We start from the raw sequence: 16,096 nt of genomic DNA, 5'->3' as shown, positions 1-16,096 counted from the left end.
TCTTGCTCACCTCTAGGGATTGATGGGCTGGAGAAATTGCAGATGAATTATGAATCAAATTAGAATAGTAGAAAAAGCATTGGCCTAAAAGTGAGGCCAGTTTGGGGCATGACTGGGTTTTAGTCCTACCCTTATCACTAAATTGCTGTGTGATTTTGGGCAAGTTATTTTCCCTCTCTAGGTCTCAGTTTCTTTATCTGTAAAATGATGAAGTTGGACTACTGTGTGACTTTGGACAAATAATTTTCCCTCTTTGGGTTTTTTTTTTAATCTATAAAAGGTTAAGGTTAGACTAGCTAGTCTTTGAGATCTCATAGTATTAATGTTGTCAAATTAGACCTTTGTATCTCTCCATTTATCAAACCTTACCCATCCTTTAAGGCTCAGATCATGCACTAACTTTTCCTGACTATTCTAGGCCTCACAATGACATTGCCATCCTTTAAACTGCCATAGTACATATCATGAATGCCAACCACTTTGGTATTCCCTTGTAAGAACTATCAGAATGAGTCCTGAACTCAAAGTCAAAAGATCTGGGTCCCCCTACTCCTTGGTTTTACCAATAACTAGCTGGATGATCTCAGGCAAATAATTTCATCTCTCTTGTCCTAATTTCTTCATTTGTAAAATGAGGAAGTTGTACTGGATGATCTCTGAAGCTCTACCTAGCTCTGCTGGACTAGGATTCTTTTGCATCTTAGATATCTATCTCCCCTACTAGATAGCTTGGTGGCCTGCCCAGGATCATGGCACCAGGACATGTCAGAGATGGGATTTGAATACTGGTCTCCCTGACAAAATTCAGGCTAGATCTTTATCCATTACACCATGATATCTCTTACACAGTATGGCAAGCTATCCTCCAGAAACATCAAACAACTGTCCCAGTCTCTCAAATTTGTTTCTTACTCATCTCCCCAACTCACATCATCTCCCTTAGGTGTGTCAGGCTCCTGTCTTCTCTCTCTCTTTATCTGGGTCTCTTGCAATTGTATCCCTACATAAAAAGCCCTTTTTGCCCATCCCAAATTTATCCATCCTTCAAGGACCAGATCAAGTTTCCCCTGCTTCATGGAATGAAGCCGTTCCTCTCATTCCTTCTCTGATTTTCTACAGCCTTTATAACTTGCATCTCTCATTACAGGTCTTTTACAGGCCAAGACATTGTTTTCTAGAATGCTTCCTGTGTACATGTCCCCATCTTGGCTGGGAGTTTCTCAAGAACAGGGACTGTGCCTTCTCTTTTGCTGGCCTCCTCCACATCATTCAGCATGGGGCTGGGCACACAGTTGGTAGCTAATGCTCGTCCTCTAGCTGAACAGAATCTTAGGAAGTAATCTGCTCCATCTCATACAATAGCTCACATTTAAACAGGCACTTATAAGATAGGGTGGCAGACTTGGAGTCAGAAAGACTTCAAATCTCACCTCAGTAAGCTGTGTGACTCCAGGCAAGTCACTTCACTTTAACCTCAATTTCCTCCTCTGTCAAATGGGAGTAATGAACAGCCCCTAACTTGCAAGTTTGTTAAGGCACTATGTCAATGTTAGCAATTATCTCTTAAAGTTAAAATTATTACTTAAAGCACTTTCCTCCCAATGGCCCATAAGAGACAATATGAGATAGGATTATAAATTTGAGTTAGAATGGATTTTCGAGATAGTTATTGCCATGAAGGAACTAAGGTCCCAAATGCTAATGGCTCGACCAAAGCCATGCAACCAGTAAGTTTAGTCAGATTTTGAACCTAGATCTTCTGACTCCAAAACTGATACTTTTTTCATTGAAGTCACATTAGAAACCATTCCCCAGCCTCCCAGGACAATAGTCTTTTCTGAAGACCTCAACAACTTCCTGAATTCTTATTTGGAAAAAAGGGAAAAGAATATCTTGCACATACACTGGAACCTCATTATGACACCCTTCCCTTTAGGGTGGAAATTGGTAGCAGCAGCAATAGTTGCTTGCATTTTCAACAGAATGTTATAATCCATAAAATACTTAGTATCACCCCCTTTGCCCAAATGAGGAAACTGAGACCCTGGGAGAGGATGTGCCTTGCTCTCAGTCACACAGCTAGTCATAAATGTCAGAGCTCCAACATAAACTGAGGCTTTCTGAATTTTAGCCCAATGTTCTTTCCCTTGTCCAATGAAGGGTTGGGGGAAGGTGGTGGGAAGAAGCTCTGGCAGCTCTCTAGAAGGCAGCAAAAAATACTGGGCTTTTCTACAAGTTCTTATTTTTTTAACCCCTTCTCATTCCATGTCCCACCTTCTCCAAAATCCTGATTTCTCTTCATCCTAACAAGAGGACCCTTTCAAGGAGATAAAAGAGGCAGCCTCTGTATGTTGTTATGGAAGTGCTCTGAAAGCAGTCCCTCCCACCCCACAAACAGCCCTTTAAAAATCTCTGCTTTGAATTCAGTGGATAGACAACCAAGCCTAGAGATGGGAGGTCCTGGATTCAAATCTAGCCTCAAACACTTTTTAGCTGAGTGACCCTGGGCAATCACTTTCCTTACCTCTCTTCTGTCTTGAGACCTATACCTAGAACTGACTCCAAGACAAAACATAATAATGGGTTTAAAAAGAAATCTCCACTGTCAAATGATACCTTCTCTAGCATGGAGAGGCGAGGGAAGGAGAGAGATACTTAGGAATACCGATATAACAAATGAACTCATTTTTTAAAAGTAAGTATATTATTATTAACAATCTATTATGTTCCTCTACCTTCACCACTCAACCCAAAGACTGAAATTCCTACCATAGGAGTCTTAAGAAGGCCCCGTCAGAATCACCCAATCACAGCTTTGAGAAGTCACCTCAGAGAGGGTTCCAACTTTATCTGAATGGGAAACTCCTCTACAGCCTTTCCAACAAATGGTCCTCCCTCCAGGAAGTTCGCTAGCTCTGGAGGTAGCCCATTCCACATTGGGATCTTCTAATTACTAGGAAGGTTTTCTATTACATTGACAGAACTCTGCTTTCTCCAGTTGTCACCCACTGCTCCCTGTGTACTCCCTGAGGGCAAATGGAACAAGTTGAGTCCCTTTTCCACATGCCAGCCCTTCAAATACTTGAAGACAATTATCAGAGCCTCTTGGGGGTGGGGGTGGGAGTGGGAGTGGGAGTGGGAGTGGGAGTGGGGGCTAAGTCATCTCTGTTTCAGGTTAAATATCCCCAATTCCCTTAATGGATTTTCTTTTATGAATAAAAAGCAACCCTTAAAACAGAAGTTCTTAACACAGGGTCCTTAAAGCAGGAGATCCATGGATTTAAAAGATTCTAGGAACCTGGACTGGAAAAACAGAGCTACATCGTTGTTTTCGTTAACCTCTGGCTGAAATGTAGCATTTCCTTCAATTATTGAAAGAGATTATTCTGAGAAGGGGCCCATGGGGGTCTCTAGACTGCCAAAGAGGTCCATGACACACATATATCAACAACAAAAAAAGAACTCCTGCCTTGAGGCAGTAAGTGGGGTGTCTCAATGGATTAAAAGCCACCAGGAGACAAGAAATACTGGGTTCAAATCTGAACTCAGATACACCTAGCTGTATGACCCTGGGCAAGTCACTTAACCTCAAATGCCTAGCCCTTACTTCTCTTCTGCCTCAGACCCAATACTTAGTATTGATTCTAAGCTAAAAGATAAGAATTAAAAACAAAACAAAAATACAGTGAGGATAAGAGAAGGCTAGGCAGGCAGATGCAGCAAGCGAGCACCAGGGCAAGTGATAAAATGGGGAAGGGGTGGAAAGGTAAATAGAAGGAAATGTTCTCCATCTTTCAGACTCACCTAAAGCTGACTCACCTCACACTGACACACAGCCTTTTCACTCTAGCTGTGACCCTGGTAATGCTAGGATGAAACCCATAGCCAAATGGAGGAGGGAAGAGAAGAGAACTTAAAAGAATACACTTCCCGTCTCCTCTCTCCTTCCCTAGGAACTGGGCAAGAGCTGAGGGCATTGGAATTGCTTCCTGTTCTTTCCTCAAATAAGCGTTAGCTGAATTGTCACTTCCTATGGGCTTCTCAAAGCTCCACTGAGCACCCAGCCATCCAATTCTATACTCCCTTCTCTGCACCGCCCAGCAGACATGTACCAAGACTGTAGTCCCTCACATCCTTACCCCCACCTCCCAAACCCAAACTCTACTGGGCTACTTCATGGAGGAAACCACTGCGATGTCTGCTCCCTCGAGTAAATGGCAGGCAATGAGGTGGGTGACACTTCTGTCACCGTTCTGAAAGTTGGGTAGGGAGCTTTGAGAAAAGGGTGCCCCATTTCCACCCTGCTGCTCCCTCACCCTCCCATTCATTCCCCCACCAGGCTCTGTTTTATAGCAGCTCAGCTCAGTGAGACAGTTCATTGAAAATGAATTTAGAAGCAAATCCATAGCAGAGGGAACTTACTCTGCTTAGAGGCTACAGTGGGCAAGGTTTTAGGGTGTGTTAGTAAAAACAAATGGTGGGGTGGCTCAGTGGATTGAGAACCAAACTTAGAAATGGGAGGTGCTGGGTTCAATTGTGACCTCAGATACTTCCAGGCTGTGTGACCCTGGGCAAGTCACTTAACCCCCATTGCCTAGCCCTTGCTGCTCTTCTGCCTTAGAATCAATACATGGTTTTGATTCTAAGATGGAAGGGAAGGGTTTAAAAAAATTTATCTGTCTGACACATTTTCTAGCTATGTGATCCTGGGCAAGTCACTTAATACTGACTGCCTAGCCTTTGCTACTCTTCTGTCTTAGAAATGATAGTAATACAGAAGGCAAGGGCAAAAAAATATGGTAAAATATGGTAATATTTTTTAATAACAACTATTTTATGAAAATAATGAAAATTACTTTCAGATTTACAAAGCTTACTCACAACAGTCCTGGGATTTAAGAAGTACAACCCATTTTACAAATGAAGAAACTGAGGTTCTGAGATAGGAAGTCACTTGCCCAAGATTCTACAGTGTATTAAGAGCTAGGCCTCCATCACAGCAAAGAGGACTCCTGATTTTATAGCCAACACACTATCCCCCCATATCCTAGTCATTTTTCCCTAATTGGCTCTAGTAACTCCACAGTGTCTAATAGAGTGCCATTGGCAGCGATGAGCCTAGTTAGGAAAGGTATGCCTTCTATGCCCTTCTATCTCTCTCCCTGCCAGCACCCCTCCCCACATGTGTACACGCGCACACACGCACATGCACCCACACACACACACACACACAGATAGCCAATATCAGCTGTGTCAATGGAGCGGTTAAATTAGGACTGGGTAAACTTGTGACCCATGGCATTTCAATTCCATCAAAAGACATTAACATCAAGGCTTTCTAGTTAAGGCTTGGTAACAAGAAACCCATATGTTTGTGGCCATGATTGAGAGACCAGAGCCTCAAGAAGAGGGCCCCAGGCTTAGTTCTGCTAAGAATCAAAGCAGATCTATTCAAGGTTCAGGCAGCACTAAAAAAATAGGAGGGAGGGGGACACATACTTCTTTCAAGCTAGTGCCTAGGGGTTGTCAAGGCACTGAAGGAATCCACAGATGGAACTCTGAACTAGCAGTCACCATCAAGGCTAGATTTAAGTCATTCTCTCCCTGCCTTTCTACCACCACTCCCACCGCCATCTCTAAGATGCTTGCTGTGTGACCTTTGGCAAACCATTCACCTTCTCTGTTTTTCCGTTTCCTCCTCCATCAGATGTGGGGTTGTGATGTTCATAATGGTCAAGTGTCTTGAATATAAGCAACCATCACTGGTATCCAATAATTTCTTTTAGCATAGTCATGGAGCAATGAACTAAAAAATAATAAGACTCCTTTGCAAAATTTTCCTTGGGAACCTGAATTCCAGCTTAGACCACCAACTTTGGATCTAAAGTAATAAAACTTTGTCAGAGAGGAAATATCCAACCCTTCCAGTTATCTTTGCATTTTAAAGGAAGATTAAAGAGGAAAAAGCAATACTTTGCTCAGAGGAATATTAGCTAACAAAAAACCATTAATGTAGCATTTAAAAAGTCCTTTTTTCACAATCAGCCTTTGAAGTATGTTTTACAATTTCTTCTATACCCATTTTAAGGATGAGAAAACTGAGATTCAAAGAGACTGAATGGTTTATCCATGGCCACACAGCTAGTGTTGTTAAGTAACACCACGAGAACTCTGAATTCAAATCTTCTCAAGTCAGTTCTGGGAGGGCTCTTTCCTCTGATACCACAACCATCTATGATCATATGCAGCCTTAAAAGTCAATCAATGATCCCCTGAGTAGCTCACTAAAGAAAAAATTCCTCGTGCCAGAGTAGAGCAGTTTCCCAAAGGGAGAAGGCCTTCTTTGAACCTGTCATCAAAGAGGCAGCCCTTTGTTTAGGAGGTAAGAATTCACTCACCTGTTTTTCCACACAGAAAACCCATTTCTCCTTCCTCTTCTCCCTGATTCACTTCACATCTTTGCCCTTTCCAGCCTCCCTCTTCAACTCTTACACTCTACCTTCTTCCATTCTTCCCTCCATTTTCTTCAAGTCAAGAGCCTTCCTCTTCCACTCTTCTTACATTGTTCTGATCAAGTCTCCAAAGCTTCTCGCATTAGAAACCAAACTCTCCTGCCTTTCTTCTCTGCTCCTTTCCTCCTCTATTTTTCCCTATGCTTGATACTCATCCACTTATTAACCATTTCACATTCCCCTTTCCTTTCATTCACCAGGATTTGTCTACACCAGCATCCCTCAAAAAGCAATACCGTATGTGAGATAATAATGTGAAGTGCTTATTAGCAGTTCCTTGCACAGAGTAAGCACTATGTAAATGTTAACTATTGTCATATGAACGGCTGGTAGTCCCTGGGTATCTTGTGGAAAATGCTTAAGATGTTTCACACTATAAATCATAAAAAAGGAGTTTGTGATTTTCCTGGATGACCTTGGCTAAGTCATTTACCAAACCTGGGTCTCAGTTTTCTCATCTCCTCTAAAAATGGTGATGCCAACACCTCTACAACTTGTTATGGCCCACAATGACAGAGAAAAATGTCATTATGTCCTAGATTTTAGGATCAGAAGTTTAGACTCATCATGCCCAACCCCTCTTGTTTTGCAATTGAGGAAACTGATTGAGGTCCAGAGAAAGTGACAGAGTTGGGATTTGAACCCATGTCCTCCTGCCTTACTACTAAGTTATATCTGTGAAAATACTTTGAAAAGTTAAAAGCAGAATTATGATCATTTTAAAGGGCATTTCCCACCACAGATTTCATCTATATTTTGAAACACCAATGTTAATGTTTTGGGGTTTTTTTTAGGATTCAACTAGTTTTCTACATTTCCATCTGGACATATCACCTATACTTCAACTTCCATTTGTCCAAAACTGAAGTCAATTCCCCTCCATAAATCCAGTTCCCCCTTTACAACTTTGCTATCTGTGTTCATAGAACTTCTACCCTCCTAGTCACCCAGGTTCAAAACTCTGGTCTTTGACTTTTCCCTCTTCTTCAACCATCTTCAGGTTATATCCATTCTTTCCTCACCATGTTTTTGGCACTTGTCCCCTTCTTACTACTCCCCCTGCCACCACTATAATTCATACAATCATAGATTTAAAGTTGAACAAACCTTAAAGGACACTGAGACCTACCCTCCCATTTTACAGATGAAGAAACTGAGCCACAGCATCACACAGCTTGTGGATATCCAAGGTACACTTTGAACCCCAGTCTTCCTGACTCCAAAACCATTGATATACATACGCTGTCTTATCACCTCATCCCTGGTTTACTGTGGTTACTTCCCAGTTGACTTCCTAACTCCTAATATCTCCTGCCCACATCCAACCCCTAAGCCATTAGATTTTCCCACTTTTTGCAAGAAGTCTTTCCAGGTCCCCCTGAACACTAGTGCTTTCCCAATGATATCATCTCAAAGTTATCCTGTATATATCTTGTTTATTTGCATTGTTGTCTCCTCCATTAGATTGTAAACCCCTTGAGGACAGGAATTGTTCTTGCCTTTCTTTGTACGTCCTACATTTAGCATAGTATCTGGCACATAGAACTTAAGGAAGGATCTTTCACTTGGTCAAAGACTTCCAATGACTGCCCATTTTCTACAGATCAAAGTCAAATCCCTCAGACTGACATTAAAGGATTTCCAAGGTCTTACCTGTCTTTCTAATTTTCTCTTCAGCCACTTTGGCCTTGGAAAACATCATGCACATTCTCCCCTTTGCTCATGTTGTTCTTCTGCCTGGAATATTCTCCCCTATACTCTCCTCATGTTCAAATTCTTTCTACCTACCACCCTTCTCCATGAAACCTTCCCTGACCATTCCTGCTCACATGTGACCTCTCCTTCCTCTGATCTTACAAAGAACCATGAAATATTAGAGTTAGGAGGGAGCCCAGAAGTTTTCTAATCATACCTCACCTCATTTCATGTGTAAATGAAATACATATGTATACATATATACACATGTACATATAAATATGTACACACACACATATGGCTTATCTTCCCAACAAGATTACAGAATAGAGAGCTAAAGATAGTGTCTCAGATTGTTTTTATATGCCTCCATTGGTTTAACACAGTGGTATCCACACAAGATCATAAGATAATAAATTTAATACTAAAATGACCAAAGGACTGCAAAATTCACCTAATCTAACCTTTTTTTTTTACCAGATGAGAAATTAATGTCAGGTATCTAAAGTCACCCAGACAGTGAGGTTTAGAATTCAAACCCAGGACCTCAAACTATAAATCTGGTATTCTTTTCACTAAAACAGGTGTTCAGTAAATAATGGTTGGTTGGTTGGTTGGTGAAATGGATAGATAGATGCATAGATGATTATGGTTGGATGGATGGAGAAAGATGGATGAAGATCCAGGCATTGCAATAGGTTTAGTTTCATTTTTTTCCTTAAAAAAAATCCTCTGGTTGTGCTGTCATTTGGGGTCTTGCAAATGTACCATTTCTCCATTCGTTTGGAGGCAGAGATTCATCTATTGACAAACCCCACCCAAAAGGCCCTTTACCATTCCTAAGAAGATGCTAACATACTCTTTATATTTATTAATACCCACACTGTGTAAATAACAGGAGGCCTTCAAAGAGCTTCATGGCCCTGGAGAAACTGAGACTTACATCAAATTATATTTGTCTTGTGGTCAGCTTGAGAAACCAGGGCCAGTTCCCTTCAAGGATTATTAGCATTCCCTTCACTTGAAATCTTATGCTCCAGGAAACAGACCAGGCCAGGGTATCTGGAGTCCAGCATAGTCCTCTCTGAGTTGTCTTCTCCCTTTTTACTTAGCAAACCACAGGTTTCCAAACGTGACACTCCAGTATGCTTATTTCAAGGTCAGGGGACAGAGGAGGGGGAGGGGAGGAGGAGGGGGCACTGCAGATGAGAAGAGGAAATATTGCCAGTGTTTGTAAGCTGCATAGGAGGGTGTAAAGCCAGTCACTTTTTTTTCATCCTGTATTATTAATAATATTTGCCAGCTTATGGAAAACTGTTATTTAAAGAAACTCATTAATTAAGTCAGGTTGGCTTCATCCCACACTAGTTTAGGGAGAGAAGGTCCCTCTCTCAGAACCTGGAGCTGTCATAGTAACTTACCAGTCTTCCTTTTTATTTTTTTCCCTCAAAGCCTGCAGTATGAAGAATGAACTTAATAGATGACTTTTCCAAAACCCCAGGGTCAAACTTATTAAACCAGAGATGTGTTAGATGGATTAGAAAGTGAAAATGAACTATGAAAGCTTTCGGGTTGCCGGGGTAGTGGAATTAGGGGGGAGGGGGGAAGAGGAATCAAATGTGCTCCCTTTGATATGAATGTGCCTCTAAGAAGCCAGGGCAAAGTATACAGTATGCACATGATCCATTGCTTAGTGTGAGTTCCCATTAACCCAATAGTCTTCTAGATTATTTGATTACTAAACTATCCCCAAAATGTATTCACCCAACAATTTTGACATGCTTTGTCACTCATTTACAAAAAATGAAAATTTGGGGTTGGTTAATCTTGCTACTCTCTAGGACAGACACAGCCCTGGGGGTTAATAGCACTAGGACCTGTCTGGGGAGGTTTTTTGTGTTTGGCTTTTATTTTATTTTTTTCTGGTTTGGGAGGTTTATTGTTACTGTTTGGGGGCTGGGTTAGGGGAAAGGGTTGGTTTGGTTTGGTTTACTTTGGTCGGACCACAAACAATTAAAAGTTGCCTCATGTAAAAAGAAAATGAAAACAAAATGAAAACAAAACAAAAAAAAAAAACGAAAACAAACAAAATCAGTCACGTCATCAAATGATCAGCCCCGTAGACATGCATGTTTTCTCTCATGCAAACTACAGCACAAGCCTCCCTCTGTTACATGTATGTGTGTTGGTGTGTCACAGCAAGTCAGCTAAGCTTCCCAATCTGGAGTAGGGTAGGCTAGCGAGAGAACAAAGGGCAGAGGAGAGATTACACCAAGAGGGAGAGAGAAGAGTGTTGTGTGTGATCACATAGGAGGGACGTGATGGCCAGATACATGGAAAGGAATATGGAAGAGGAAAACTCAGGATACGGCTTGGAGGAAGCGAGGAGGCACTGCCTTGCACAATGATCCGGCTCTCCAAAATGATGACCATTTGAAGGAACCGTGAATTTCTTTAATCAACTGATGTCATTGGTGTCTAACATGCCTCATTTAACAAGGCTTGTTCAGGGCTAGAAATTGAATAGGTGTAATTGACAAATGCTTGAATTTGGTTTCCACTTTGGAATGGGAGAAAAAGCATTTCACGACTTTCTTTTCAAATGCCTATACAATACATGTGCATATTTTAAAGGGGGATCTCTTTCTGGAGGTGAGGAGTCCTGATTTCCTCCCCTCCCTCCCCCCCAAGAAAAATCCACTTAATATAATGACAGGTCAGAAGTCAGTTTTCTTAACCAGGTTGCAAGTGCCACAGTTTAACCAATTTTCATTGTGGTATGGAATGGCTTTGGCCACTGGGGATCCGGGAAATAGGCTGCAGCAGCACCCCTGGCACATCCCTGTCAAACAAAGACAGCCCAGAAGAGCCATGCTCTCATTCCCACCATCCCAGGTCCTGCTGTTTAACTTGATGAATCAAAACAGGGCTCTGTTTTGAAGAGCCTCCTGACCAGGAATTCTAAGGCAATGTTTCAGTCTCAAGAGTTCAACAATTTTAATAGACATCTAGCTACACACATACACATACGTACATGTGGCTATGCTAAGTTTCTGTTCCACAGAAAGTGGTGCTAACCTCAGTTACACCGAACCTCCCACCTCGCCTCTTCCTGCTTAGACCAGGACACAGTCTCTAGTATGGGTAGCATGGTAAATAGAGGAGAAGGAAGTAAAGTTTTAAATAAACAAATGATCGTTCTGTACTGTATCACTTGGTGTTGGCTCCTTGATTCCCAGGATCCTAATCTTGACCCCCACATTACTTGGGAATTAGAAGGCAATAAGGAGTAGTCATTAGGTACTCCCCATAAGCTAAGGTTAGGGTAAGGTGTGTACCCATGTGAGCCATTCATTCCACAGCAGGAGAGGACTATGCCAAGAGAGCCCGGTGGATGTGGACCACCCCCACCCCTCTTTGTGGGATGCAGGATTTTTATCCTTGTGCCCCAGACGGCTAATGGAAAGAGATATGGGGTAGATGAGATTAAAGTCACCATATCTATTACAACCAAAAAAAATAATAAAAAAATTAAAAAGGCATTCACTCAAATCTTACAATGGGGGGTGGGGTGGAAGTAGGTGAGGGTGGGGATAGAAAAGCAAGGGAAAAAAATCTAAACAGCAGGATACGACAATAAATGGGGAAACAGCAAGAGAAAAAGCACACTAGGTTAATATAGGAAAACTAGTTTCTTTATTGAGAGATTCGTATATTAGTATTAGTGGATTCTGTGTGTAACAATGTTGTCATGCACACAATACAAAAAAAAGGCCGGGCCCACCATGCTTCGGAAGGGCAACAGAACAAAAGCAGCGTACAATGAGCAGATGGTCCAGGCTACACGACCACATTACATTTCAGCAGGGGAACGTCTCTAACCGAGCGATTTACATTGTCAACTGGGGAATGTAAAAAAATACAGATCATGCTTCAGTTTTAGTACAAGAAAAGGTGAAAAAGATACACAACCAAAAGGATATTTGATACAGAAAAAATTACCCCACAAAATAAGAACAGGAAGTAATTCAGCACAGCAGAACACGCTATCCCTGTTGAATGGAAACCCATTTTGCCGGGAACTCTTTTCCCCTTTACCTTCCATGAAATGCCCAATTCGCCAGATTGGAAGGCTCTCTGGGTTTGTGATTTCAGAGGGACCCCGAAGCAGGGGGCTCTGTTCTTTGGTAACTGTTTTTGTCTTGGGGTTTTTTTTTAAGACAGTTCATCCGGCATGCAGTTGGCTTTTGGGAACAGATGGTAGCCAACAGTTAAAGGGGCAGCACTGAGGGCCAAGGCTGTATGACATGTAATGTCCAAGGATGCACTAGTCCTCGATATTTAAGGAACTGTGGCAATCACTCCCCTTAGGCCAGGAACCTCTGTCTACCAAATTTCCAGAGGCTCTGGAATGGCAACAAATGACATTAAATTGAAGAATTTAAATTTTTTTTTTGGCCTCTGACCAAATGTAATTTGTTCAGTTATGCCTGGGTGCTGCAAGGCAAGCCGATGTTTACCCAGATAACTGGAAAAACAAGATACCGCAGCCTCCAAACCTAAAGCAAAATGAATCCACTTAACAGGAATTTACAGTGCAATGTACTTAGCTAAACAAGATGAAGATACAAAAATGGTTATTTCTCTACAGCTATTCTGAAATGGCCTGTTTCCTACGCTACTACAATGAAACTAAAGAGAACAGGTTTAAGCTAACAGTCTCTCTAATAGTTTTACAAGAAGATTGTGGTTTAGGACTTCGTAGGTTTAAGCATTAGTATCCTCTATCGGAAGGTCATGAGTTCCTAGCATATCATTGCTAAATTTTGCCCACAGTCTCACACACCCCTTTGCTGCTTACAGCTCCTCTGGGGGGAGGTGTGTACACCAGGAAAGTAGAACTTTGAGTGGCTTGTAAATCTTGGGGGGGGGGGGGGGGACACGTGAGGGGGGAGAAGAGGACCAAAGAAGGGGGAAGTAAAAATAAAATATTAAAAGCAGCTGAAGCAATTTGAATTTCAAGCCATGAAATTGTATCTTGTCTTCTGAAATGATATTTAGAGATCTGGTGGTATTAATGAGTATGATAATGATTTAATCAGGATAATTATACTTTTAGGCTCAACATCCTTCTTAATCATGTTTGAATTTCTGCCTAGTGTACAGTCCCACACCCTTAGCAGAAGAAATGGCAATAGAGTGATAATAGCTTAAACAAGGGTGGGGGGGTAACATTTCAGAAGAATCTCCTCCTCTACCCCCCTTACCTAACCCCACCCCGCCCTTTTTTTTCCTCCCTCTAATTGACAGGCAGGCCTGAGATAGGGGATACTGCAGCTTAAATAGCAATGCCTTCCTCAGATGGAAACAGGAAATGGTTAAGAGGGGTGTCACAATACAGCTAAATGCGGAGGCAGAAGGGTCACAGCGCACACAGCAGCAAGTTGACCATTCACTGTGCTACACAATGAAGAAAAAAAAAGATTTGATAAATGCAGAATGTCATCATTCTATCATCACACAAGAAACTGCGGTTCAAACAGGCCTACGGTCCAACCTAGTCCTTCTGGGCACACCAGGAGTGGAGGGGTGGGGGTGGGGGACAAGGGGCAGGGGATGAGGGTGAGGGTGAGTGGACTGGCGGCTGGGCTGGCTATGTCAGGGTTGGGTCTCCATTTTAACGCTCACTTAAGCCTCTAGGGCAGTCAATCTCCAAGGGGGAACCCACTGCACTAGCGTATGGCCACCCCCACCCCGGAATGCTGACTGAGAGAAGAGCGAGCCTGCATGGGTAGACATCATTCTGTTTTAGTGTGATATTATCCAGTGGGGATTTCAGGCAAATGTGGAGTGGAGAAGGGAGAAGAAACATTTCCAAGAGGAGAAATGTGCATCCAAAGGCAGAATACCAAAAAGGAAAAAAAAAGGAAAAAAAGAATCTACATGAATACTGGGTGGTGGTTGGGGGGGGGGGTTTGTTTTGGTTTTTTGTTTTGGTTTTTGATTGAAAGAAAATGGAAGAAATGGGGTGGGGGGATAAAGAAAAGAGGGAAAAATCAAGCCTATTGTTGTAGCAGAATGTGAGGAAAAGGGAATGTGAGGGAAATCCGTGCAAACACATCCCATAGCACATATTTAAAAAACAAAACCCCCACCGCCAGCCTGCTGCTTTGTAACTGTCTCCCGGTGGCAAATGTATGGCGTTGGGGAGGACTCCTGGCCAGAGAGGTGATCTCCAACCTGAACCTCACACACAGTTGCAATCCCCAAAGGACCAAATATACAGATCAAGTCTGGCACAGGGAAAAACAGAAATATATGTCTAGCTCTCTCCAAGTCAAACGGACACACACGCGCGCGCGCGAGCGCGCGCGCACGCACGCACACACACACATACATACATACACACACACACATACACACACACACACACACACTGCAACCACGCCACACCACGCCAAGAATCTTGAACCCGTCTTCATAGCAAAAGCGCTTTCAGACAATTGCGGGGGGGGGGGGGGGGGGAGGGAAGGGATAGCACAACACAGAGGCAATAAACAAACAAAAAAAAAGGTTAAAAAGGAGAAGAGGGGGAGAGAGAGATCATGCTACTGCCCACAAGAGGTGGGGGGGTGGGGTAAGGGAGTGCAAGGAGAGAGAGCCATAGATCCCAGTTAAACAGCGATCAGCCAGTGGTATTAATGACAAAAAATACAAATTAAACAGAGCACACACCTCAAAATAAAATTTTGTGAAGCCCACACTGCTACATAAAAATCAAACACTCCTTCATACAGACACACACGTACACACACAATCAGATCTCTCTCCCTCTTTAGAGCACCTAGGCATCTGGGAAGGGGGGGGCGATTTGGGGGAACCAAGTCCGCCGCAAAGGATTAAAAAAAATAGGGGGGAGGAAGGAGGGAAAGAAGGGGGAGGGAAAGATCCGTGTCAGCCAAACCCCAACTTCCTTACAATAGATCTCAAGGGAGCAGGCTCCCCACACTCAGGGGTCCCCCAAAAAGAGAGGGCTAGACATTGCTTTCTTGCAAAAGCTCTCCCTCCCCGCCAGCTGCAGCACCCAGGTCTCCCCCCCATCCCCCGTCCCCCATACCCACGGCGATCCGAGCTCCAAAGCAGACCCCGAAATGAAAAAGCGATACCTCTGTTTCGCACAGAGCCAAATACTGGAAGAACGAGATAGCCTACGTGGACTAGGACCATCCTGGAAGCTGGGGCGGCGGCGGCGGCGGCTGCTCTCGCGGCTGCTGCGCGGGGTCCCTTTGTTGCGCTGCTCCCGGGCGCTGGTGGAGGCGGAGGCGGAGGAGGAGGAGGCGGAGGAGGTGGTAGAGGAGGAGGTGGGGATGGAGGGGATGGAGGGGATGGAGGGGATGGTGGCGGAGGCAGCAGCGGGGCGGAGGCTGCGGAGGCTGAGGCGGCGGCAGCGCTGGCTGGCGAGGAGACAGATGGCCCATGGAAATGTTCCCTTCCAATCCCCCTCTATACATTCAAATGCGGGGCTGGGGCCGCAGCTGCCCGGCACACAAAGGCGAGGGCAGCCAATGGGAGCGGAGCGCGGCGCAGGCTCCGCCGGGGACCCGCCGCCGGCTCCACCGGTGACAGGGATGGAGCGGGAGGGGAGGGGACGGGGAGGGAGGGAGAGAGGGAATGGGGGAGAGGTGGAGAGGCTGGAGGGGGCGGCCAATCAGGACGTCCAGAGAGGAGGGAGGAGGGGGCAGCCCCGCGGTGGGGGGGGGGGGGGGGTGCGCCTCGGGTCCTAGCTAGCGGGCAGTGGGCGGAGTGCACAATCGAATCGCACACAAATGTGCCCTCGGGGTGCAGATGCACACGTACAAACAACGGGCTCAGGCACATGGAGTATAATA

At 43.9% G+C, this 16,096-nt stretch overlaps 1 protein-coding gene across 2 annotated transcripts in view; it reads right to left on the bottom strand.

Moving 5' to 3' along the window:
• The window catches only part of ARK2C (arkadia (RNF111) C-terminal like ring finger ubiquitin ligase 2C), a 177,269-nt gene extending 161,432 nt beyond the window's left edge, over nt 1-15,837 (bottom strand). Inside the window, exon 1 of one of the 2 annotated variants that reach the window (XM_056824391.1) lies at nt 15,374-15,837. In XM_056824391.1, coding sequence (XP_056680369.1) covers nt 15,374-15,434 — 61 coding nt within the window. In that variant the 5' untranslated portion in view covers nt 15,435-15,837. The remainder of the gene's footprint in view (nt 1-15,373) is intronic. The other variant, XM_056824390.1, reaches the window with a different exon arrangement.
• Between the last annotated feature and the right edge of the window lie 259 nt (nt 15,838-16,096).

This window comes from Monodelphis domestica, chromosome 3 (assembly GCF_027887165.1).
Source record: "Monodelphis domestica isolate mMonDom1 chromosome 3, mMonDom1.pri, whole genome shotgun sequence".
Taxonomy (NCBI): domain Eukaryota; kingdom Metazoa; phylum Chordata; class Mammalia; order Didelphimorphia; family Didelphidae; genus Monodelphis; species Monodelphis domestica.
The sequence above is the reverse complement of the archived record's forward strand: the minus strand, read 5'-3'. Positions and strand labels throughout refer to the sequence as shown.